The sequence below is a fragment of the Perna viridis genome, chromosome 4, assembly GCF_037379345.1.
Source record: "Perna viridis isolate PV_CMFRI_1.1 ecotype Kerala chromosome 4, ASM3737934v1, whole genome shotgun sequence".
NCBI classification, from domain to species: Eukaryota; Metazoa; Mollusca; class Bivalvia; order Mytilida; family Mytilidae; genus Perna; species Perna viridis.
The window spans coordinates 43,096,767-43,124,452 of record NC_142448.1 but is presented as its reverse complement, the minus strand read 5'-3'; the positions used below and the strand labels follow the sequence as shown (position 1 = coordinate 43,124,452).

General features: G+C 31.6%; 1 protein-coding gene across 3 annotated transcripts in view; it reads left to right on the top strand.

Annotated features, from left to right (window-relative positions):
• Positions 1-6,251: 6,251 nt before the first annotated feature.
• Positions 6,252-27,686, top strand: part of LOC148620174 (regulator of G protein signaling 6-like) — a 70,411-nt gene continuing 48,976 nt past the window's right edge. For all 3 annotated transcript variants that reach the window (XM_088580836.1, XM_088580832.1, XM_088580831.1), the window contains exon 1: positions 6,252-6,393. In XM_088580836.1, the coding sequence (XP_088436962.1) occupies positions 6,352-6,393 (42 nt within the window). In that variant the 5' untranslated portion in view covers positions 6,252-6,351. The remainder of the gene's footprint in view (positions 6,394-27,686) is intronic.

The following is a 27,686-nucleotide window of genomic DNA, read 5'->3' as shown; positions in this document are numbered from 1 at the left end:
ATGGTTGAATGACGATCATTGAACTACACTACATAATCTCATGAGAACTATTCAAGTTCATAGTTAGATAAGCACTATCTTAAAAAAAAACAGTAAAATTTGCACTTTTTGCTTATAATTTTCATATTAAGAAATAACACATGTCACGCAATTCAAATTTTCAATACATTTTTTTCGAACACCGCTAAGTTACCAGCATTTGGCCAATGGCGATCAGGTGACTTGCGTTTCCATGGAAGAGCACCCCTATGAATTTGCGCGCATAAAAAAATGTTTTACAAATATTTTTTGTGCCCTCTTAAGTGATTCTCTGGATCCACTACTGGGTTTCAATGTTTCCACATAAAAATATATCTTTTTTTTTACCCATAAGATCTTTTGATCCTGCATGGTTCTCTATCAACATATCCAGCAAAAACATATATATCGGGAGACGTATATACGAGATCTAGTTTAGACATTGAAAAAACATATTTAACTATGAGCAATACAAGCTAAAAGCACACATGAAAAAAACCAACAAAAACAAAACAAAAACAAATATTTAAACAAAAGCAACAAACAAACTAAGAAAAAAATAAACCAATAGAAACAACAACAAAAGTCGGCCATGTTTTCCTATTTTATACCTTAAAATGTTTAGATCAAAATTGACAGTAGGAGGTGCAGATCTTTAATATTTAAAAACAGATTATTTGAAAGTTTCTTTAAATTCAATTCAGTGATGTAGGAGAAGTTGCAGATATAAAAGATGGATACCTTATAACCTTATATATATAAATGCTAGAGCTAGAACTTAAAAAAGGAGGTGCAAATCTTCAATTACAACATTTGATAAATATCATGCAAATGTTTCTTGAACTTCCATTCAGGAATAGTAAGGATTTACAGACCCAATATTTCTTTAGGTCCATATATGTATGGACCCTCATATCCAAGACAATGTTCTGCTTTGGAATACACCCCCCCCACTCACACACAAAATTCAGACAAAATATGATATAGCACGTGTACATATTAGAATTAATTTCGTATTCCCATTTCATAACTGAAGTACGGGATGGAAATTTGGACGGAAGGACGGGTATCCCTATCACCATATTCCCCACCCATTTTGAAAGCAGTAGTACAAAAGGTTTAGTACGGTCATACGCCAACAGTAAGTTTAAAGACCTACTAAGAAATTACATTTTTCGGTTGTTAATTTCATCCGACGTGTTGTTTTTTCTTCCGAATATTTTCCGAAGTTATTTATGATTTATCTATAAAATGATAAGTGTGAGGCTACATATTTCTTCCTCGGTGTGTCTACTGGATCCAAATTGTTCGTGTGGCGACCCAAGCGATCTGGTTTATAAATATATATATCTATAATAATACAGGAGTTCTTATAATCTTATAATTTAAATACGATCAGTCTACGAAACACTACACAAAATTGCACTGGAATTGGATCTACCTCGGGAAGAGAGATGTGACGAAGCTTGCTACAGTGGAAAAGTATTTGCAGAGCTTGTGACGACATGTAGAGGAAACTGGCAGACAGACTGAAGAGCAGTGGACTGAAGGGATTTTGTGAAGTCAGTATATAGAAGATGTTCTAGTCATGCATGCCATGAGAAAAGCGGCGGCAACACAATGTTCATCTTCATTGTAATGGTATCACAGAGTAGATTCAAGTCGGAAGCCGGAAACATGCTATTATAGGGAATAAGCCATTTCTATTAACTAGAGAATGTTATATTTTCACTGCTCATGTCTAGTCGTTTTTTGTCAAATTTTCGGATCGACTCCTACGGTTTTATCCATTTTATAGCATACACTTTTTTGTCCAGCGACCCGCACTTTTCTTTAATTTCGTAATTTCATTAAACACACCTTAAATTTTTATTGAGAAGATTTTTATGCAATAAGTGTTATTTCATCGGAGTTTTTGATAGATAAAACCTACTTGACCTACGGAAAATCAAAAGAAACCCCTTTCCCGCCAAAACGTCATTTGCTTATACCTAAAATAAGCACACTGACTCATATTTTTTACTTATATTGTTCTAGCATGAAAGATCATAAAAGCTTCCAGTGTCCTTTACTCCTTGTTATTCCTAACCAGAGAAGCGAACATCCTTTAGATTGAACGTTTGGGCCATCTGAAGACATCGATCATGAAAACGCCTATGCAAATGTCAGAGAGATATATGATGGAGTAGCCGTCAAAAAACAGACAGGATTAAACTTATTCAATTCAAATAGTTTTTTTCTGTTACGAGACACCCGTAGTCATTCCGTTTATTCCAAAAATCACAAATGTTAGTTTTCTTAAATAGTATACATGTCTGCCCGGAAGCAAAAATACAAAAACAGAAACAATAAACTATTGTGAATTTCAATGTGTTGTACACGTGTTTCAATGAGTAACTTCTCGTCAGCCACCAGCATTAGAAGCAAAAAGAATGAAGGATCAAGATCCAAAATGAAGTATTGAGTAGTGTTCAAGAAGTACTCATAAAAACACACAAATCGAAAAACGAAGTCAAATCAAGCACCGAGAAATATTACCATGTGAGGCCTCGGTGTTTTGATGTTTTATTTTTATACTGCAGATTTTGGTTTATAATATATGAAAGAATTCAGGTCAAACCAGATATAAGTGATATTCGCTGCGCTCGGTGACTGGTAATGTGATGTGTAACATTTCTACAAGCTAATAACTTAACTGTATCCGAAATGCGTGAAATAAATAATCTAAAAAGACTAGAAACTGTATATACAATCAACAATATTAAACAGGGTATTTTTAGTTCTTACATAAAGGACATATTTATTTTTTATCAGTCAATTATCTTTTAACATGTACCGATAGTAAACCTACACTATGTCATCATACGGTAACAGTAATATGTTCGTAGTAAAGACAGAAAAATAGTACGTCTAATTTTAAGAGTAATCAAGGGAACCAATATTCTAGCGGAAATCAAAAGAATGTAATCAAGGGACAAAGACCAGACATGGAATACAGACAAACACAACAAAGAACACAAAGTAACTAAAATAATACATACAAAGTAACAAAAGTAAATGAGAAACTCAGATTCAACTAACAAGTGGGAGCATGGACGAGGTGCGCCGATAGAGTAGCGTCCTCCGCTTTTCTAGAAACCCCGCAGAGTTGCTCATAAAAAGTCAAGTCCGGGGTAGACGAAAGAGGAAAGGAAAACTTTGAAACGTTGAATAAATCAGTTTTCATGGTGCAGATGGATACACCAAAACGATCCTCAAGTTCATGATGGCGACCATAAAACTAGTGATGACTTCAAAGTTATAGCAACGTAACCTTGTTCCAGAAGCCTAATTATAAGACGTTTAAGGCGATACAAAAAGTCTGCGTAGTTTCGGCAAGCTCTGACATAACGTATGAGTTTTGATAAGAAAACTCCATACACAGGTTTTGAAGGTATGTTGCCACAGATAAAAGGAAAGTTGACAATTCTGAATGAAATTAAAGTCATCACGTTTGTCGTAAAGTTTCTGTCAATAGTTTTCCTTTATCATCGACCTCTAGGTGTAGGTCAAGATATGAGACTGACTTCTTAGTGTCTGAAGTATCCTTTATCTCAAGTTCTTTGGGATGGATGCGATAAAATGCAGAATATATATGGACATCATATTGACAATCGAACGCACCTTCGATTATTTTAAACTGTAAACACATTTTTGTCGAGAATTCCTGATCTGTGCAGAAGTATTCCCTTGACGTACATGAAAAACTGGAGTTTTATAATACGTCTTTTTTTCTATTTTATACGTCTATGTTTAAGCATATACTAGTTTTCTGTTGTAAGGAAACTTAAATCATTCATGAGGTAGAAAGAACACTGTTTCATCGTATGTATATGTAGATTTTTAAAGAAATATCCGTATCTAAGTTTTTTTTTAAATGTTATAATTTAGCTGAAAATATATAATCCTCTTTTCTCATATTTTTTTCATTTACATTGGCTTTATATTCCTTATAAAGCGTAATCGTATACTAGCTTAAAGTGTAGAAAGTCCGCTCTAAGAAGTTGACGAAGCTATTTTTAAAACCTTCTCTGTTATTCTCGGCGTTTTAATGCTTCTTTCCAAGGGTTTAAATGCCACAATTTTCCTAAAAGAAATATTTGAAGGAGAGTTATACAAAAGCTAAAATCTTTTCCGCTTACTTTATGACCATATATTTTTATATTCTGAATCTGAGGTTTATGCCACTCTCTATCATCTGTTAAAATTGAGTTTAGTTATTATTTGTCTTTTTTTTCGCGCGATCGAGGATATTGCTTACTTTGAGTACTGTAACAAAAATGGCTGGAACTAATAAGTACAGATTTTTGCTAAGACCGTACATTTGAATTCATGGTAAATTAGTTTTGTTCCTTAAGCCAAGTCGCGTTTAGAGCAACAGTTCTGCGTTTTACTTATACATGTCAAACTATCTATTTTGTAGATTGAAAATAAGGTCAAGTAAACTTTATTTAAAGTCGATATATATCAAACAATAAACATAAGCTCTTTTAAAATCGACAATAAATAAAACACAAGACATACATATTAACTGAAATCAACATGACATACAAATTATAAATAACATGCAAGTAATCAAGCATAGAAAAAAGCACTATATAATAAAAGCAATGCAGACTAAATTTAAAAGCAGATGTTACTAAGCAGCTAAAATCATTGAAATTAACATGCCAGCAAGATTAAAATAATAAATTGAAAGGTTTTAAGGAGATGATGTTGCATCTGTCAGTTGGGTAAGCCAAATTATTGGCAAAAGGAACAAGAACACCCCTTCCTCTCCCACTTATTTATCAAAATTTAAAATTGATCAAGACCCATGTCCCTTCTTAATTCATTTGGAAGTTGGTTCAACAGTTTAGCTGCCCCATAGCTGACAAGTGCAGGCCATACCTGGTTGTGTTTACTCTTGGTATGTTCACCAAGTTTGTATACTTAAAAGAGTAAGAACTTTCTTTAACAGTAATCATATCATGTAAGTATATAGGAGTAAGTTAGTGTATTATTTTATATACACATGTATAGCTAAAAATCTCAATCGTCTAACCCTTAAGGATGGCATCTTAGACTTTATTAACAACTCTTCATAGGTACTTTTATCATCAAAATAAATAAAGCGTAAAGCCCTTTCCTGAATCTTTTTTGTACAACTTTTCAGCAGGAGCAGATCATGTGGTAGACAATCAAACGCTTTTGACAGATCCATCAGTATAGCATCAGTGAACTTATTTTTATCGAAAGATTTACGCCAGTCTTCAATAATTTTGATCAAAATATCTCGACAACTGTAGCCAGGTCTAAAAGCAGACAAGAAATGTTAAATTTTGTATAAAAAAAATCACATATCGGAGATTCAATAGCTCTTTCATAAAGTTTTGAGATGGTTGGTAGTACATTGTCTGGTCTGTAGTTTCCTTTTTCTAGTGTGCTGTTTTTCTTGTGAATTGGTACTACCTGTGCTATTTTTAATTTGTCTGGAAAAACTGAAGTTTCAAAAGTCATGTTGATCAGGTTGGTAATTGGATGTTTTACTACTGGTGCAGTTATTTTCAGAATTTTAGGTGAGATTTCATCAAAACCAGTAGCGTTTTTTACATTTATTTTGTTAAACTGTTTTTGTGTGAAAGCTTCTGTAATAGGTTTGAAGTGTAGTTTCATTTGCATTTTCTTTGATGTTTCTTTGATTTTAGTAATGCTGGGGTGGTTGTTATCTATTTGAATTGCACCACAATTTTCCCACGACTTAGAGTCTCTTTTGCTTTTAAATACATTATGAAGCATTCTTTTCTTAAATACAGCTTGCCGCAATTTGCGGGTCATGAAGGGTGAAACAAATGACGCCATAACTCATTAAATGGGTCGGTGACCCTATATTTTTCTTACATAAATTGAAAGAAGATTTGTTAATTAGTATATCGACAAAATATGAAAAGGTGTTACTGGTAGATCTAAATAGTATAATATGGACGTAAACATGTTCTCAGAATGAAGTATTTTTAGAATCTTAATTGTGGTGCCCAGGCCAGATGAACAAATTGTACAGTTAAACAAAATAAAACAGTTTACTTTCATATTGCTAAAACTCTCGTGAAATAAATTAGCAATCTAATCAAAGGACTCTTTTCTTAACAACAATTTCAAATCAACAAACCAAGAATCATGCTGACGTCAGTTTTTTACGGATTTAATTCGTTTCTACATCCGACACTGGTTTAGTGTTAGTATCGATTTTTTATTTGTTGTAAGCGACAAATAAGCAGACGGTTCACTTCCGTATTTGAATGGAGGCCAAGAAAGATGGAAAACATATCTCGATGCAAGCCCGGGGTCTTCGAAAAGGTAAGAAAAACAATAATTTACAAAAAATAGATTGCTGTTTGTTTAATTAATTGAGTAGTTGTTTGCTTTTATGTGTCAACCTCCAAGACGACAGATACATGTTACCTCTGTCGGTGTTATGGAATTTTGCATCTTTAATTAGTTGTTAGAAAATTTAACGTCTTAAGCAGTTTCTGTTTGATATATTCTTTTTAGAGTTACTTTTACTTTCCTTTAGACTTTTCTCAATTTTTAATGACAAAGATTAGTTTTTACCTTGCTTGATTTTGTTAAATCCCTGTGCAGTTTCAAAATAGAATGCAATGTGTATAATGTCTTGACTGAGTACTTAGATTCCCATAAATCACAAATTACCACAGACTTATAATGCCAAAAAGAGCCTATGGCACCATTCTGTTTTGAAGGTTGGGTAACAAAATTACTTTATTGTCAAAGCTTATGAGTGACAGTATTCTCTTATTACTCAAAGTATTTTCACCAACAAAGATGTCATATTAGTGTGCAATTCATCTCTACTTTGAACAAACTTGCTTGAACCTTCACATTTGAAATTAAACTGTACATAGGGCTACATTTGTTTAGATACGAACATCTGTTGATTGTCCCAGACAACTTTTAGGAACTATTATATATTTTTAAAACACATTGAACACATCTACTCTTTCGTGTTTATTTGAGAAAATCATTTCTCTCATCAATTTTTCATTATGTCTTTGACTATTGGAGTATCCTATACAAAAATGTATGTACTCAAAGTCCTATCGTCAGATTCTGTTTTATTGTCTCATGTGAAAGTGTGAGAATTCACTTGATTGGTTAGTACTATTTCGAGGTTCTACAAGTTACATTGTACATGTAGAGGTATACACAATTCTTAGTATAAAATACGGTAACAATACCAGTGTTCAACACTAACAGTGGTCTGGTAGTCCTGTGCCTACCTATATTGAGAGAGGACTACCTTGGAGTTTTAATCGGTAGTCCTTTGGGCTACCAAAATTAATTCCTAAAAGTTTACTGGTAACAAGGACAGGACCCCAAAATCGTTTTGAGGACTACCTAGTTTATCTACATTGTATCTGAAAGTCCTGTGGGCTACTAAGCGAAAAAAAATGTTAGTGTCAAACGCTGAAGGTTTGTACCTGTATTTGAATACCATTGGTTTCCCATTATAAAGCAAAAGGATAAAGGAGGGACAGTACACATGTACATGTATGTATTGAAATCAGTGAATATTTTGAGATTAATAACCTACCGATACATGTATGGCTACCAAAATTAATTCCTAAAAGTTTACTGGTAACAAGGACAGGACCCCAAAATCGTTTTGAGGACTACCTAGTTTATCAACATTGTATCTGAAAGTCCTGTGGGCTACTAAGCGAAAAAAAAAGTTAGGGTCAAACGCTGAAGGTTTGTACCTGTATTTGAATACCATTGGTTTCCCATTATAAAGCAAAAGGATAAAGGAGGTACAGTACACATGTACATGTATGTATTGAAATCAGTGAATATTTTTAGATTAATAACCTACCGATACATGTATGTATTTGCAAAGATAAGCATCGATAATTAAGACAATTCAGATACATCATACTCCAAATACAAAATAATGCAGAGTAAAATACCATTAAATATATTAAAACTGAAGATAAGGAAAGCAAGACTTGTAACACACACACACACACCAATAAATGAAAGTGTCAGCAATATCAACTGTCACAAGAAAAACCAGTATTAACATTAGGTGTTGTTTAAGGGTAAGCATGTCCTGCTCCGCAGCAGCACCCATCACAATGACTTTCATTATCTTACATTGTACACATGCCTTACAAACCTATAATCATACATGGCTAACCACCTCTGTTCAGATTAAACTTAAGTAGCACTCCAGCTAAGAATCATGGAAAATATGATTCGTGGTTGAAAGGCTACATATTTTTATTTTTGTTATTTTGTTTAAAATGTTACACTTAACAGAAATTAACGAGGTGATTCATATAATCCCTTTTCATAAGAGAAATAAATTATATAGAATGTACTGTAGAATTCAAAATAAAGGGAGATAACTCTGTAAATGACACTAAAATACAATAGAAACCATTGGATTTTCAATTTCAGTTATCTCCTAAGAGCAGACAGCTTAGAATGAATGATTATACATTTCATCATATAGATCTATAAAGCAACATAATAACAAAAATAAAAATCTGGAGCATTTTTTGGGGTGTATCACATATTACAGAATTTTCATGATTCTTACAAAGACTACTACTTAAATTTTCTTCAACTTTTTCCAAAATCCTAAGTTGATCCAGATGCCAATAATACATTGTACGTTGTTTACTTGAGCACAGATCTGCCCTATTAGATCTATTTCATTTAGAAGATTATGAACTCTTGTATGTAATACAAATGTATCTATGAAAATTGGTTTACTTTCACCAAAAAACATTGTTTAACTAAAAAAATACAAGTACAACATGCATGACATATACGAAAATGTACATGTACATGACGTGTACAATCAACATATGTTGCCTTTCCTTTTGAAGACTGTGGATGATTAAAGTAATGTTTTTTTGATACAATGCCACTGTTATAGACTTGTAAGATAAATATAATTTTATAGATCTATCTAATGGATTTTTCATTGTTAGGCTGTCCCATGTTTTATGATTGGTGTTCAAAAATGTTTAATAAGTACTCCAGATATTGTAATAAAGGTCTTCATTTAAAATTTTCTTGTTCATAATAAACCTGATTATTGTTTTCAGTATTTTTTTATTATTTATTATGAAGTAATATAATATAAACTAATGTTTACATAAAATGCATATTGATCATTTATATCCAAATGTAAATGCTCCAGACTTCATTCTACTTAATATACCAAAGTAATGGTAGATAATAGCTACACTCTCCTACTGTCAAATTGGTATTACTTGTTACTGATTGTGTGTTGAAAAAGCCAAGTCAAGGCCAATTTGTTAATTTTTCTGTTTTGGTTTTTGATTCTTCAGAATCAAAATAACTTGTCACTGGTCCATGTCAGGAAGTTTTTCAGCCCAAAGGACTTTCTGATCAGTATATTAGGTAGTTTTCAAAATAATCTTGCGGCCCTGTTTTTAGTATAGCAAGATTTTAAGAATAAATTTAGGTAGCCCAAAGGACTACCCATTAAAATTTCTAGGTAGTCCACTCTCAAATTAGGGTGGCACAGGACTACCAGACTACTGTTAGTGTCAAACCTTGTATATCAATTGAAATATCTTCCAAAATCAGTAAATATGTTCCTGGTAATCATTCAGCTAAATAATATTCTATTATTGCTACAAATAAAATTAAGATATTGACTTCAAATCAGATGAACCTTTGAGGGACTTCTTTTTGGCCTTGAAAGATTTTTAGTAATAACTTTGCTTTAAGGAAATTTGGTGTTTGCAAAATGTGTCAAGAAGCATTAAATGTAATAAACATGTTCTATTTAAGACATTTTTAAGTCAAAATCTTCATCCTTTCATCTGTATTTTATAATTGATAAACAGGTAGTGAAGAGCAGTAATTTGAACCAAGTGAAATTGCCAGGAAAATTCAAATTGATAAAAAACATGTAATTTTTTTTTTTTAATCTTATATACATGTACATCTAGGAAATAATTTTCTAAAGCAGATTTTTTTAATTTGATTGCAAACTAATTTTTGGACAGGTTTAAAAAATTGTGAAGAAGGTGAAATGAAACAAAATTTGTAAACATTCAGTTTAAACATTTAAGAAAAAACAGTCCTAAATTAATGGGAAATGCAAATTGAGTGTATAGTACCATTTTCTCAAGAATCAAAAACCTCCATTGCTAACAGTACTTTGATTTCATGTTTAGCGTTGCTCAACTCCCAAATATGAATAGGGATGGAGTGGATGTGTTTATGGAATTAATGTTTCATAACTTAATTTGTTTATATTTTTGGAAATAAAATTTGTTTCTACCTTTTTAAAAAAAAATATGCAAATGCTTTTTTATTTTAAGACATATTTGCTCATGTCATATTAGCATATAAGTACATGTATTTATACATGTACATGTACGTATACAGTTACTTGTTTGTAAAAGGTTTTTGATGAACATTTCATGGATGTACTTCCTTTTTGATAAGGAGCCAATATTTATACATGTATCTTATACATATATAGTAAATTTGATAGCTACTAGTATGCATGTACATGTAAGTCACTATTCTAAATAGGTTGTACAATGTATAAAATTTTAATGGGTGACAGGACCTGAGTTTTTTTTAATTAGCTGGGATCTTTGATTACACCGCATACATTGATGATATTCAGGGGAAAGAGTTGGTCCTCCCTCAGCTGAAAAAACTGCCTTTAAAAGTTAAGGAAATTTTTCTGGTGAATCAATAGCAGAGCTCTACATGTAAAGAAAATTTAAAAACATTTATTGGCTCTTGAAAATTCAAGATGTTGGCAACTTAAAAGAAATGAAATATGAGGACTCTGAAAGGAGGTCCTAGTGTGTAAGCTTGTGTAACTTACTACTGTTTCCGAAATGTAATTTAGGTACGATCATCCATCATGAGTCTTAGTCTGCCTCTACAATGTATATATACTATTTAGGTTAAAGTTGTACATCAGGGTATGTTAATTTCAATTTTCGTTTCTTGGGAAGGGTGAAACTTTGCACAGGAAAATCATTTAATAATCAGTATTTCTTGTCAGGAAAATTTTTTTTGTAAAATATTTTCCCCCGTATTTAAAAAAAAATTCAGGTGATGGTAGATTTTGCATTTACTGTTATAGGAGGTGGACAGGCTCTCTACTACACATGAATTCATTTCTTACGGGAATAAAAAAATCAAAACTGGGAAAGAATTATTTTTTTTCTGTATGACTGCAAAAATTCTAGTATAATGGTATAGTGCAGTCATTGTGTCTTTGTCCATAGATACTTGGTTTTTGTGTGATTACTTAAGTATTACTAAGTTGATTTGTACAAAAAAGGTAAAAAATTCAGGGTCATGACCCCATCTGCTTTTAACTTATGAGCCAAAAATGGGTAAAAAAAAGGAATGTGTCTTATTTTTGAATAGGTTATAAGAAATAACCTGGTTTGTGGCTGTTTACATTTATAAACCACTTGAGTCTGGTCAAATTCTTATTCTGTTTCAAATTTCTAATTGCAATTAAGCCAGAATTATTTGTCTATACTTGCCCCAACTATTCAGGGTTCAACTTTCCCATTCACATCTAACTGCATCCTGCAGAGCATATTATTCACTTATCCTTGAAAAAAGTAAACTTTTTATGCCTGTATATGTACTGTTACAAACATATAAAATAATATCCATGAATTGAAGTTCCTCCTCAGTACTACTAAAAGAATTTCAGGTTTCAGAAGCAAGCTATGTGTGCTAGTTTAGGGGTATGACCTAAAATGAGAACAATATAAGAAATTCAGTAGATATTACATACATAGTTCTATAGTAAGAATATATGCAAGAGTAATCAAGGAAACCGAGGTTTTAGCGGTAATCAAAAGAATGTAATCCAGGGACAAAGACCAGACATGGAAAACAGGCATACACAACAAAGAACTTGAAGTAACTAAAATCATACAAATTTGAAGAATGTCATCAAACAGAAAAACTGGATTTTTAAAGTTTAATGTACATGTATCAGTGCAGTCTTTACCATATAAACTTCTGACAACAATCCTGAACTAAAAAATTTTGGTGACCTTAAATAGTAATCAATGGCTTGTGAGCCAAATTTTGTAAGCCTGCCAGCTTTTCTTCCAGCCGTACCTGTGAGGCTGGTGGTGAATTTCAAAGACTGTTCAGAGAGTTGTTAACTATTGTAAAGTGATAGGTATGTTAAAAATTGAAAAAGTGTGTCAGATTTACATGTACATGTAGCAGCCAAAAGTCCATTTATTAAGTAAAAGCTATGTACATGTATTAATGTGTGAAATTATCAGTGCATGTTGTTAGATATTAACCTACATGTAAATCTCTAACACCCAGTTAATGTATATATACACATGTACATGTAATTAATGATTTTTTTCTCTTTAGCTAATGTTTGCTATCGTTTGATAGATCTAATTGCAGGCTTAAAAGTTCACTTCATTTACTGTGATTTGGTAGAAAATGAAGTTGGTTATGATTTTGACAGAACAAAAAATAATCATCATAATTTTTTACCTCTTTCCCTACATGTATATCCATATAAAATACTAAATATGCAACCAGTACAGGAATTGCAGCCAAAATACAGGCATTAAAAAGTGCTTAAGTTAGTCCGACTTTCAAGAAAATATTTAACCTCATAACATGGAGTGTTTAATGTATTTATAATGCTAATAAAGCCAGTTGTATTGTTTAATTACACTAAGATTTTATCGTCAGTTGAAGCCTGTAGTAAATTAAGAAATACCTGATTTTACTTTATTACCATCACTCCATACTGTGAATAAACCCAAGTTATTAGTACAACAGAAAAAAAACAACATCAATCTTAGTGTTTAATATATAGCAGGCATGGCACAGATTTTACATGGATTTTCAAATTGATCCCTAGGTCAGATGGCTTAATGAAGTAAAGTCTTGAAAATTTTTGTAGAGTTTGTTCAAAGTTCAGAATTCAGTCAGAGAACATGTTTGAAACTCATTCTGTGGATTTGAAACTGATATATGTATATGGGGGTTGTGAATTTTTTTTTTTTTGGTGAATTTGTTTATCTCAGTTCTGTTGTTTTGATTACAATTTCTTACATCATGTACATGAAATTAAACATGTCTTCAGCCGACAGTAATGTATTTTACACTCGCTTTTGTGGACCTTCGTTGATTTAAGGATGTAGACTTAGGGTAAGGGACATAACTCTTGAAATCAGTGATATGTTGGTATCATATTTAGTTTCACCAAAGCCTTTCAAGTTTTCATTTGAAACAGAATGAAATAAATCCAAGTTGCTTTGATGCTTACATGAGATTGATGTCAAATTGCTCAGTACAAACGTTCCAATGATTTGTAAGAGTTGTGTTCCTTACCATCTGATATAAATCAAAGGTCCATATTATAGATATGATGTAATATATTGAAGGTCAAGAACCTTCGCTTATGAAATTTTAAAAGTCCTGGTTCAGAAATGGAGAGTCCCAGACCTCTGACATGCACTAATTTGAACCCCTGGCCCTGGGATAAGACTTTAGGGTTGAATATATGTTTTGTTAACACTTTCGATTGATGGAGAGTATTTGTGTCACAACCCTCAAAGTCATTCGTAATTTTATTCTCTAAACCCATTTGTTACTCTAACTAAGCTGTGCAAGAAAAAATGATGTAGTTATATGTAAATGTTAATTGTATATTTCACAGAACTTAAAATATGTACATTATACTTGTACATGTATGTACAGTATATGTTGAAGGAGTGAATTCTTTAAATTTAACATTTTTTAAAGCATTTCTCTTTTTAGTTAGCCCACTCAACTAGCCATAAAATTACACATTTTAAATGTTCAAATGTCATAACACAGGAAATGTGTCCCATGAATCATGTGTTGGAATAACTTGTGGTTTTGTCAAGAGATTTTTCCGGATTACTTGTTTTCCGTCACAAAAGGACTGTCCTTTCATGTTCATTAAAGGTTTCTGCTGTTAAAGCATGAATAAAGTTATTAACATTATTTTACTATTGAATATAAGTAAATTGTTAACTTTCCAAGAACTAACTTTCAATATATGTACTAGTGGATGGATAGCTGCTTGTCACGTAATTCAGTCAAATGTGTTGGTACCAGTATCGTATTGCATATCCCTGAGCGGGTGTACGTCAAAACATGGATGCCATAAAAATATAGTGCATTTTCTTTTTGCCTCTCTACAAACTAATGTTTTGTCAAAAGACATGAACAATGACTTAAAAAATAGAGCAAACATCACACTGTAAGATGAAGAACTTTTTTAAAAGAAAATCTAACATAATATCATAAAAATGTTCCACTGAAAGGGTTGGTTTGGTGAGTGCAAAACGAAAGTGAAAGTAGGGAAAATGGCTATTTATAGTTCAAGACTACTTTTCTGTCCAATCTTCGTGGACTCACCCTATTTTCTTTGCGGGAAATTATTTTTTCACATGTCCTTAGAAATGCTTCATAAGTGAAAGTTTTATTGAATCAATTTACATATTTTTTAAAAAATCCTAAAAATATGCACTTCACTATAGAAGTCTATGGGAAAATTAATACGATACTGAGACCTAGTAAGCCAGTTTTTCAAGTAAAGTTGGATATTCAGCAAGTGGTCTTTACCAGATGAAAAAGTAGTACCCCAATACAGGTAACACTTTTAAGATGAATTAGCCAACTTTTGAACCTGATTTTTTATGGTAGCTCTGTTTTTTGCATTTATAGTTAATTTTTACCAAATTTGGAAATACATTTTGTTTTCATGAATTTGTAGGATATCAGTTCAATAAAATTATTATCTTGACTATTTATGATGAGCATATCTATATTCAGGTAACCTAAAGCAAGTAATACTCCTGCATAAAGGATAGTTTTCAAGTTACAACACATTTTAAGTATGTGGTTAGGACTTGAAAATAGTCATTTTCCATACATTGCCTCTTATATATGAAAAAATGAATATTTTTTTTATTTTTTGTTTTTCTTTCAAATAAATAGCTAAAATGAGTTGCCATATAACTGTGTGGTTGATTTAAACACAGAAATGTCACAAAAGTCATCAGCCAATTTTTTAGTGGACTTTTTTTAGTGGTTCAAATGGACAGATTCTAATGCGGCAAGAAAAATAATGGTGTTTTTTCATATAAAAACTGAATTTTTTCAAAAAGTATCTAAAGCAGACAATTGTTATTATAATATTTATACCAGTAAACTATATTTCTTGCATCATAGCTATCTGTTTTAAAGAAAAAGTCCTTTTCCTGTCACATTAAGGTCCATTTGTATCTGCCTGGGGTACCAAAATGGCTTAAAATCTGTATTTTCTGCATATGAAAAGCTATATTTTTTTAAAACTATGATATTGGTATAATTTTTTCTGGCTTATTATAATTGAAATGACCATATCTATAGTTTAAAACAGTTGGTTGTACCGGTCATTATACTTTACTTTAAACAAGAGGCTCTCTTGAGTTAAAGACAAAAAAGGAGGTTCGGATATTAATATTTCCATATATGGAACTCACAAGTGGGGATTAAATAATGATTTGGAACTCATAGTACAGCTCATGTATCTACCATGTCAGAATAAACCACAAAGTTGCTTAGTTTGATTAATGCAGCAGCTTTTTATCAAAAGTAATATTTTCTGGCTAACATTGAGGTATTAGTCTTATGCCTGGAATAGGGTACCTATATAAGAATTTTAATAGAAAACTCATGTTTGTAGCAGGGCAATGATATTCTGAATTTTCAGTATGGAAATGAATACTCTAGCAGAAAAACAACAACTTTTAGAATTATATTGAAATGTTTATTAGTAATAGGTACCAGTATCGTATTGCATATCCCTGAGCGGGTGTACGTCAAAACATGGATGCCATAAAAATATAGTGCATTTTCTTTTTGCCTCTCTACAAACTAATGTTTTGTCAAAAGACATGAACAATGACTTAAAAAATAGAGCAAACATCACACTGTAAGATGAAGAACTTTTTTAAAAGAAAATCTAACATAATATCATAAAAATGTTCCACTGAAAAGGTTGGTTTGGTGAGTGCAAAACGAAAGTGAAAGTAGGGAAAATGGCTATTTATAGTTCAAGACTACTTTTCTGTCCAATCTTCGTGGACTCACCCTATTTTCTTTGCGGGAAATTATTTTTTCACATGTCCTTAGAAATGCTTCATAAGTGAAAGTTTTATTGAATCAATTTACATATTTTTTAAAAAATCCTAAAAATATGCACTTCACTATAGAAGTCTATGGGAAAATTAATACGATACTGAGACCTGTTTTCCCTAGTTGTGGAATTCAGAGTTATCTCCCATCTAAAAGAGTTGTCTTTCATTGTGTGAAGTACCTATGTGAAGAACAAGGTATAATTTTGTTTGGCCTGACTAACCACAATTTGAAATTTTAACTTGAGAAATGAGATTTGAAGTAAGATGAATTTTACCAGGTTTGTAAAGAAAATATTTTCGTTAAAAAATCTTTACTACATTGTATTAACCAGCTTAAAGAGGGGATGACTGATAATGAAAGTCAAATATTTCTATTGCTTATTGGTACAGGTAAACTGATTATATTAGATGCCTTATGGCGGATGTAAAATTTGACGATTTTGAGGTGAAAAGGTTTTCGAAAAATTTTGCTTTTCTAGTTTAGACAGATGCTGAGTGGTGCTCTAAGTTCTGAAACTATGTGTTAATATTTTGTTGAATTTATTTGAATCTTTAGCCACACCACTGAAAATATGGCAGATTTTGTATCCTGCATAAATAACCCGCTATACATTAGTATACTTCTAAGGAACAAAGGGCGAAAACCCAAGTTCTTTTTTACCTTTGAGATATCATTTATCTACCAGGGTAGGTCCTTGATCTAGCTACCATACTTAGTTTTAATTTTATTGAGGACCTTTCATTTCAGGTGGGAAAGACCTTTTATTATTTTAAAGTAAATTTGAACACCAGTACTTTTACCGATTTAGATATGGATTACATGAAAAAATAGGTGGGTATGACCCACTCAATAAGTTTAGCCTAAGCATAGGTCTAATTATACTCAGATAATAAAAATGCAAATCAAAATAAATAACCTATTTGATGCCTGGAGTCAAATATACTGGCTGGCAACAAGTATCTCTAACTTATTTGCCTGTAGGTGTAAGAGATGGTTAAGATAGCACTTTTATCAATGACCAAATCTCTCCGGACCAATTTACAATAATATACTAATTAACATTAAACTATGGGACCTAATGGACTCATATTTTAATTTTCTTTGACTATGTAGTCAACTTATTGCTATTTTTGCCAATGGCTGTGTCACTCAGATCCATGTCTGGTCCCATTAAGTGTACTTTTTTACTTTTTTGTACAGAAATTTGAATGGATATTTTTGTTATTTTTGTAATTTTGGTCTTTTGAAATATATACACATATCTGTATTTCTATTGATAATAGAATAATCTATTTCATTTGATATGAATCTTAGAATAACTATAAGTAATGCTGAATAAATTATACAGGGTTTCAATAGCTGTCTAATTTATGCATGCCAGTGAATTGATTAAAGAGTACAGGTTGTTTCTCCTTATAAAATTATGGAAACAAAATATAAGAAAGGACAAGTAGATTAAACCTGGACATTTTGGTTCCCAAATGCTGAAATTCCTCTTAAAATCTTCAATATGGGCCTCTTTTAAAGGAAGTTAAAAATCACTGCTTGTGTCACCACTTCAAGTCATAAACTTTTTAAGTGGAGGACATTCTGTCAAAAAGACATTCATGTCAGTAGTGGCAGTGGGATGAAACTTTGCATGAATGTTAAAGTTATCCTTAATAATTTATTGTACCTTGATTATTCCCTAAATATAGGTTAAAGGTCAAAGGCAGGAACTAAGGTTACACTTGCTAAACCCTGTGTTAGGGTGTTTTTATATCCTGTCTACATTAAAATTCCCAACAGCTTTTGGAATCAAGACCTGATTTTTGGTAATTAGATGTTCATCCACATTAAAAAAAACTGCTTGGTTAAGTGCCAAAATCATCAGGTCAGAGTTCAAGGTCAAAAACTTTTAAAGTGGGCATGCCTGAATGATCCAAACATTCATTATTGCCACTACAAGTGAGTAATGAAATCACACTTTAACAAAGTATTTGTAGATGAAGGTGGTCAACCATGGCTATTTTTTTTTTTTGGCAATAAGGTGTTTTTTTTTAACATAAGTGCAGCAAGATTTGTGACAGTTAAGTTGGAAATGATGTGGCTCATAGCATACCAGTAGGCAGGATGATCCTGGGATTGCTAAGAAACAAAAAAACTGTTAAAAAACAAGTGTTAAATTGGTTAAGCACTATTAAAAGTCTGAAAAATTGTCAAAAAAAGAAGAGTTTGGGTTATGGGCCTGCAAAAGTACCCAATTTATATAAGTGATTTTTGAGCATTTTATCTTGAATACTTCATTAATGTAAATCTTCAATAAAAAAAAAAACTAATATTAATGAATTTACTTTTCTAAGAGGATATTCAAAGTTATAAGTAGATCATATTTCATATCACTTTATTTTCAGTTTAATCAATATAAAAGTTCATACTTTTGTGTAACAGCAAAAGTACTTTCATTTCTTGAAATTGGAAAGTTTCCCTTAAGAACTCAATCTTGATAGCTATATTTAATTCAGATCTGTAGGCTTTTGTATAAATTTCAGATTTATCTTTATTTCCTTCAAGTTTCAATCAAGCGAAGTCAGAGTGTGTCATGTGTAGGATTTTATCATGATTATAGATTTAAGTAATCCTGTTTCTAAACAAAACACCTTCAGAGCTTTATTAGGCTACAAAAGGACGTCATATCCAAAAAAGGGCAGATTTTAATGTTTCGCGAATTAGAAATTGACGTCTGTTGATGAAACCAAATTGTGTGACGTGAAACCAATAGGCATTATTGACAGTCTGTTGATTGTATTGCATTTCAAATTGATCTTATGAAATTGATGACTAGCAAGGATGAACAAGCTGAACCAGAACATGATCATTGATTGGGGGGTATATCTTATTAACAGGTGATATAGATAGATGTAAACCAGAATTTACTATTGATTGCGCTACTAAACACCAGCAAATATCGTAATTTACAAAGTGTTTTATGTAATTATTGGTTAATATATCAGCACCTTCTGTCATCATTAAATAGTCTTTTGTTTGGACTTGCTGTCAAATGGGAAAGGTCCCATAGATATTTTACCTCGATCATAATTTGATATGAAAATACTTGTATAGAGCTTGTATATGTAGGGTATATGTGTATAAGTGAATTTTACCTCGATCAAAATTTGATGTAAAAAATACATGTATGGAGCTTGCATATGTATGATATGTGTATACTTATATTCGTATATTTTATCTCAGTCATAATTAATTTTTTAATATACATGTAAAAATATATATGTATAGAGCTTGCGTATGTAGGATACATGTGCATATGTATATTTGTATATTTTTCCTCTATCATAATTTGATATAAAAAATACTTGTATAAAGCTTGTATTTGTAGGATATGTGTATATGTATATTTTACCTCAATAGTGATTTGATATAAAAAATACATGTATAGAGCTTGTATATATAGAATATGTATATACATGTACCTATATTTGTATAATGTATATCTTAAGATTGGGGTTGTTCTAAAAAGTCATAATTATTAAAATGTGATATGAAACATTCTGTCATTTTATGGTATTAAATAAAAATAACAGGGTTTCAAGAGAGGGAGGTCTTAAACTTTTCCAAGTTTGAAATCAAGGGTCCATTTGAGAAAACTGAGGCTGGAGATCAATAAAGTGGCTGTGAAAAGGGTTTGCGGTCCAGGACCAAGGTAAATGAAGTTTTCAAAGGTCCTATGTCAGAAATTGAGGGTCTTGGACCTTGGACCACCATGAACTTGAACCGCAGAATCATAGGCAACATTTTATTTAGGTAACAATTCGTAGAGAAGTCTTTACTACTGCTAATGCTTCAGTATTTTTTTGCTGATATTTATCTCTACTAATACATGTACATGTAGTTGTTTGAGGCCAGCACATGCTTAACTTCTTAATCAAGTTATTGATGTTTGCGAAAAGACCATGAGCTACAAAAAAATTCTGTTGCAAACTGTCAGTATAATCTTAAACACTCTCTCATTGCTCTTTGTAATTATAGCATTCTATTTCAAAGACTAACCTACTCAATTCTGCTTGACCTTTAACCTTTCAAAGTAAATGAGTTTGCTCTGTATGTTTTTTTCCTTTTGATCCAATTTATTAACATATTAGGCTAGAATGGAAATCATTGTATTACATATGGATAGTTCTCCATTTTCAGTAATTGTTCAAAATCTCCAACTCATTATTGAACTTGTGAACTTTCAGATAAAACAAATTTGTCCCTATGAAAGCATTGATTCAGAACAATATTGGATTTTTATTGACCCTATTTCAGATATATGTCTTTGCAATATTCATCTTTATTTATAGACATTAATGAGCCAATTAGTCTAAAACTTACTTCTACAATCAGTGTTGATATATATACTTCTATTTCGATTTGTGGATCTACATTGTATGTTTTTTCATGACCTTTATCAAAGGTTGTTTTTTTCACCTGCACTGCAAGAAGGTTGTGCTAAAGTATGGAAGATTCTGTAATTATGCATTCAATCTCCATTTCATGGGTCAAAGTAAGCACACTCGTGCTGATTGAATCTATCACTACAGACTTAAAACTGCTAACCCTCTCACATTGGGGTAGGGGGGAGTTAGAGTCCCACAAAACTCTCACATTGAGGTGGGGGGGAGCTAAAATCAATGAAAAAGTTAGAACCTTCCACATAAAATTGTAAGATTTGTTGGGAGGTTTTTGGTTAAAATTTCCATATATTTTTGTGAAAAATGCTAATTAATACAATTTTTACCAAAAAAAAATACATGTTACATCATCCTCTGCATGATACTTGGATGAACCTGTATTTAATTAACATGCCCAAGGTTATTTGTTCCTTCTCTTTGAAGGTTTTGTTTAGGTTGAAGGGGAAGCCTCCTTCTCCCCCCTTGGATTTTTTTTGATCTGCCACTATTTCTTGGATCTCATAAGGTTGGAATGCTGTAGGATATTAGTGCTTTGTGAATAAAAATAGTAAATTACTGGTACTGTAAAAGATAAAAATTATTTGATATCTTCTTTACATAATAAAGAAAGACTTTAATTACTTAAAAAAAACACCAGAGGGCTCATCTTAATAATTCCCTATGAACTAATGTGGTGTACAGTCCCTGAACCGATCCATGCAACGATTTGACGGATTGATGACTGCTGACTGATTGATCGCTGATGGATTGATTTCTGATGACTGATTTGATCCTAGTTTTGAAATAAAACAAATGTAAAATAAAAGTATTAATTGATGTTTAAATCTACTGCATTATGTTTATATGTGTAAAATTGACAAATAAAACAACAGATTTGTAAAATATATTGACCCCTTTATGGTCACATGATGCGATCACCGGTTTAATGGATTAATTTGAAGGATCGATGACTGATCGGAAACTGATCGATGGTCGATGATCGATTGCAATTTTTGTTGCAGAGACAAGTCCATGTACTGTAACATGGCTGCCTCCACACAAGGAATTAATTTCAGTACATTATCCTGTGAGAATCTATCATCAATTTTTTTGATTATCCATATTTAAAAAGTTTTAGATAAATGAAGTTCATTATTGTAAAAATCTTTAAATCTAATTTATTTCTCAATAATCTTATGGCATCTTTCAAAGTAAAATTGGCCTTTAGTTTTAGTAAACATGGTCATTTCTTAATGATTTGTTTTTTTCTACCCTAATTAGACATTTAAGTACCATTTTGTGTAAGAATCAGGCAATGGGTGGCACATCATTGTTCTCAATTTGTTTTTTTTTATCTCCAGTATATTTTTAAATACATCTGAAAAAGAACATAAAAGCCATTTAAATTTATCCTGAAGCATCTGTGACAGATATTTTTGACTGCTTATATTGGAAAAAAATATATGAAATTTTTTCTGCCATTTTCCATAGTACATTTCGACTTAAATCTATCAACATCTTAAAAGGAAAACTTTATAAACACTTTTAGATTGTTATTTCTGGAAGTTGCAAAGTATAATTTGGATAATGCAATAGAATATTAATGTCTCTGGTTTTTTTCCTTCATGTTTCACACCTTATACATATCTTGCCTGATACTAAGACAGAGAAATACTTTACAAACAGATCAAAGGCTTGATGCCCATTTATAAAAATATAATTATGTATAATGATTTATTCCTACATGTATAAATAATCGCTTTGTCCATGTTGCTATTCAATCAGATCCATCCTTTGTATGGAGTACTAAGAATATTTTAATTTATAATGGATAATAAAGCTATCTGTAGAAGGGGTCATCACCAGAATTGTTTGAGATTTTCACCGGATCCCATGTATAGCAAAGTACCGTATATTTATGGATTTTTTCTGTGTTCACTTAATCATTGTATAAGGGAAGATGTTTTAATTAATAATTTAACAAATCTTCCAAGTTATTAAACTTGCATTAGGCATGCGATGTTAGCTCGCTGTGGCTTTATCGTCATCATCCATCAGATTTTGTGTTTTATTCTGCGTCGATTCATTCATGTCTATCCATACTGAGAAGCAAGAAGAAGAAATTTCTCAGCTGTGTGTGATGATATGTGTTCAATACATTGATTAGTGCTACGAAATGTCACTGATAGATTTATGGCTTATTTGTAAGGACATCCAAGACGAATTTTCTGGATTTAATCTTCAAAAACACAATGGTTTGCAATGGACTCTGTCATCATGTAGGAATTTTTAATTCTATTTTCTCCAATATTTATTTTGTGTGTGCATGTAAATGTATCGGTTATCGTCTTTCAATAGCTTTGTCATTGAAATAAGCTCAGTGCCATGTTAGCTTAATGTAAAAATTTAATTTTGCCCTCACTATTTATTCAATTTAGAAGGATGGTTTTATGATTGCTTTTCATTGCTATTTCAGTTTTCATGTTAGATCCATATTCAAACATATATACTGCTTATTCTTTTACACCAGAATGCACTGAGGATGGCTATATTTTCAAGGGCAAAACAGAAGTTCAAGGTCAAATATAGTTAGATAGAAAAGAATTCTGATTTAATGAGGGTGTATAAAAATGAAAACCAAACAGTTCTTCCTTTATTTCATGACATCTAAGGTATGAAGTGTTTGCTTCCTAGGTTTTTTAAAAGTAAGTTCATTGTAAGAAATAAGCGTTTGTCATTCCTATAAGGATTTAAAGAGATGAAGATTCATAGGTAGGATGGATCTGATGAACACCTGAAAAAGTTGGGAAATTTTTTTTTTTTCTAAATTTGATTTACATCAAATTCTTCCCCATAATATTGTCTTGCCTCACTATTCTGGGCCTTTAATTCAATGCCCCCCCCCCCAAAAAAAAAAACAAACAAAACAAACAAACAAAAACAAAAAACAAGAATATAAAATAAAATAATAAACCCGAAAAACTTGAAATCCTGGATCCACTTTTGGTTAAAATTTCAAATATAGAAATTTGTTTACACTTAAATATTTCCTGTGTTTTTCCACATTCCTGCATTATAAAGTTGTAACTAAAGGGATATTTGGGGCTATTTGGTCTCCAATTGTACATTTTTAATTTCCTGTATTGTCTATATTTTGATATTCATGTGTCTTAAGTAGCACAGTATGATTTGACAATATGACAAATTGTGTAGAAACAAAGAATGCTGATAACTTTTATCATTACAACCGAAGTATTTTCTTCAGTGGCCTTCGTCCTATATCTACTTTTATTGAAACATTGTCTGCCTATATGTTGTAATATAAAAAAAAAATATTTGTATTATTTTGTTATGACTTTCAAAGATTATGATAAATTTGTTGTATTCACATCCACCTTGTATCATGCCTCAGAACTTGTTCTTTTATATACTTTTAAATCATGTAGATACTCAGGATGGATTTGAAATATTTCTCTATCTGATAAAGCTATATTAATGTTTTTGAAATGTGAATGAGTCAAAATGTAAATTTAACTATTGAGAATCTCATTTTGAGAGTGTAGAACTATCAAATAATATGATTTGACTGAAAGAGAATCGGTGTCTCACACTAAAGTCATAGAAGTCTTGGAAAATATAAAATGGCTCAAAACCACTCTCAAAGATTTAATCATGATGTTCATTATTAATCATTTGCTAAAAAAAATTAAGATGGAAATTCCTTGAATACCCTGTTTTTCATATTTTTCAACTTTCTTGCAAAAATCTCAGCAACCTTTCATTGCAATGATTTGAAATTTTATTTTCTGCTAAACTGCAACTTCACTGCACTACAATGTACTTTCCTGTAACTCAGTGTTTCTAGAGAGGCAGAGGATGCCTACCCTATCAGTGCACCTAGTCCATGTTCCCAGTTTTACTTTTGTTTCTTTGTACATTTTTTTAATGTTTTTTTTTTCTTGGACATTGTTATGTATGCATATGCATGTAATGAGAATGGCTATGGTAAATATATCAAAGAGACAACAAACCAACTGTCATGAAAAATGTCAGCTCAAGGCCACTCATGGGTCTTCAGTGAATGACAAGAAAACTTTCACACCACATGGTGTCTGTTTTCTTTGCCTTGTCCTTTTCCCTGGTTTATGTTCTTTTTTCTATTATTTGGATCTTGGCTCCATTGATTTGTTTCACCTCGATGGGTTATACTGTGTGAGTCAAGTAAGAACACATGCATTTAAACACATTAGTTGTTTAATTAGGTTTCAAAATGCTAGAGATATTGGGCAGATCTGGCTAAAAATATTTTCTGCTTTTCCATAGAATAAAGTACTGCACTCATTCGCCAAGTTTTAACTGGTCGTTTAACCTAGTTTTTATTGTAAGCGGTTTTTTCTTTGTTAAATAAAACAAATCATTACTAAACCCCCACTTGAGTGACACAACGACTTCTTTTCTCAGTACGAAATCACCCTCGTATAATTTGTTTCCATCAATTTCTTGAAAACAGTTCGGAAATAATCTACAGTACACATGCTATAACACTTCTGTTCATTGCGACATTGATTACTTTAATTTAATTTGAACTTTTCAAAAGTTATAAATAAAGACCTAGTTGCTAGACAAATTATATAAGGGAACAATAAGACGTTATTGATTACTATTCCTCTTCTGCTGTTTGCTAGTTCAGGTTTTCATTGATTTTGTTTATTTGTTGCTTTCAATAAAATTGTGGCATCTTAAGCTGAGTATGAGTGTGTATTTTTGGATAAGGTGTTAATTTCATGAAATTGCTCCATTTCTACCGAAATGTGTTCAGTTTTATGCCAAACTGTGTTAGAATTGGACTAATGATTGATTTTCCTTTAAAATTTCAAGTTTTTTTGTAGTGTGTTTTGGTTTTATGGTTTTATTAGGAGTTCTGAATTTTGTATCTGTTTTGCCATTCTTTCTTTTAGTTTGTAAGTGTTAGTACAAGTAAGAATCAGGCAGTGGGTGAAACATGGTATGAAAAATCCTACCATTTTGAATGTGTATTTTGACTATTTGCACCATAAGAATCTAGAAAAATAGACACAAATTTCCATTTCATCATGGTAAATTGAGTTGTCATTTCATTGAAATGCACTATAAATGAATATTTCAAGGGCAGATAACTGTGTCCAAATCATCAGTTTTCTAACATTCTATTGAAAAATTTCTGAGCAAATTCAGTGATGCGGAGAACATGTAATGGTCTTTTTAAAGGGAGAAAGCATCCTTGAGTGAAATTATATGGTCAGCATGTTTTTTTCCCATTTTGCCTTATTCTTACAAATACTTACACTTAACAGTCAAACTTGTCTTAGTGACCACTTGTGTTCAGTAATAACTTTTGAGACCATGATTTTTGTATCCATATATAATGCCTCCTATGTAAAATTAACCTGTATATAAAGAGCACCTGTTCTATGCGACCATGAGTTTGTTCTTCTTTGGAAAGATCGGTGACAAAATTATCGAACTGATAAAATGTAGGCAATAGTCAAAAGGAATAGTCCAAAGGAAAGTCTGTATGACATTTATGGCTATATCAGAGAAGAAACCAAGAAGTTGGAAAGAATAATCAAGGGTACCAAGGTTATAGCAATAATCAAAGAGTAATCAAGGGAACCAAGGTTATAGCAATAATCAAAAGAATGTAATCTAGGGACAAAGACCAGACATGGAAAACAGACATACAAAACAAAGAACATAAAGTAACTAAAACATTCCCATTCCTATTGAAACACCACTTTGGTAGCAACTTTAACAAAATTTTAACAATGAACAATAATGTGTTGTGGTATTAGAGGGTTAGTCACTTGAAAAAAGTTGATGTATATTTGAACCAGGTTAAACAGAAATTTGCAATAAATCTAGATTGCCTGTTAATAAGCAGTTGCATATGTTATTATGCATACTTACTGTCAGAGTTACCTTTGATGATGGAGTGCATGTATTTTGTTAAAGATTATTTTCTGTTATATAAAATTTTATATTTAATTTAAAGTATGATACTTTGATAGAGCAATGAAGGTAACCAAGGTTACAGCGGTAATCGAAAGAATGTAATCCAGGGACAAAGACTAGACATGGAAAACAAAGACACACAAAGTAACTAAAATCATACATACAAAGTAACAAAAGCAAATGAGCAACTTTGACTCCACTAAAAACTGGGAACTACTGCAATGGTCCCAACTTGGTATAAATCATTTCAATTAGGAATGGTTTTACAGCATGCTAAAGGGAAGGTCACTTAGGAATGTTGCTCTGTTTAAAAATAACAATGATTTCAAAGGGTTGTGAAATCTTTTTAAGATCTTTCAAAATAGAACAATATAAATGGAAGGAGAATTGTTGGTCATTGTGATTGTTTTTGAGATATAAGCATTTGAAATTTTGGTGGAAAAAGGATTTTTCTAGATTTTCCATATTGATTTTGTCTTTGTATTAACTATTAAAAACACCAAAGAAATGACAAGAACTTCATAAAAACTTCTAAAAAAAAACCTTTTAAGGTGTGTTTAATGCAATTATGAAAAGAAAAGTGGGGGTCACTAGGAAACAAGTACTTAAAGTACTATCTTTAAAAAAGATAGCCGACACATATTCTTGCTTTGTTAATACCCAAATCTGAGTTAGATTTTATTGGTGAATTGTGTGATCACTGTACTATGTTTTGTACTTCAATTATTTTATTGGTCCAACAAGTAAACTATTTCTAATTATTCAATTTATAAAAAAATATTCAATATACAAAATCAATCGAAAATATTCCAGACACCAATGCCCCTAATGGAGCCTTACCCTAAATTTCACGGTTGTCCAATCAAATGCGAGGTTGTAAGCTATATTGCTTATGTTGCCATGGTTAAGAGCGACTGCGTCAGAAAAATATTGTTGCTTTGAAATGGATAAAAACCAGAAGAGTCTAAAAATCTGACAAAAATG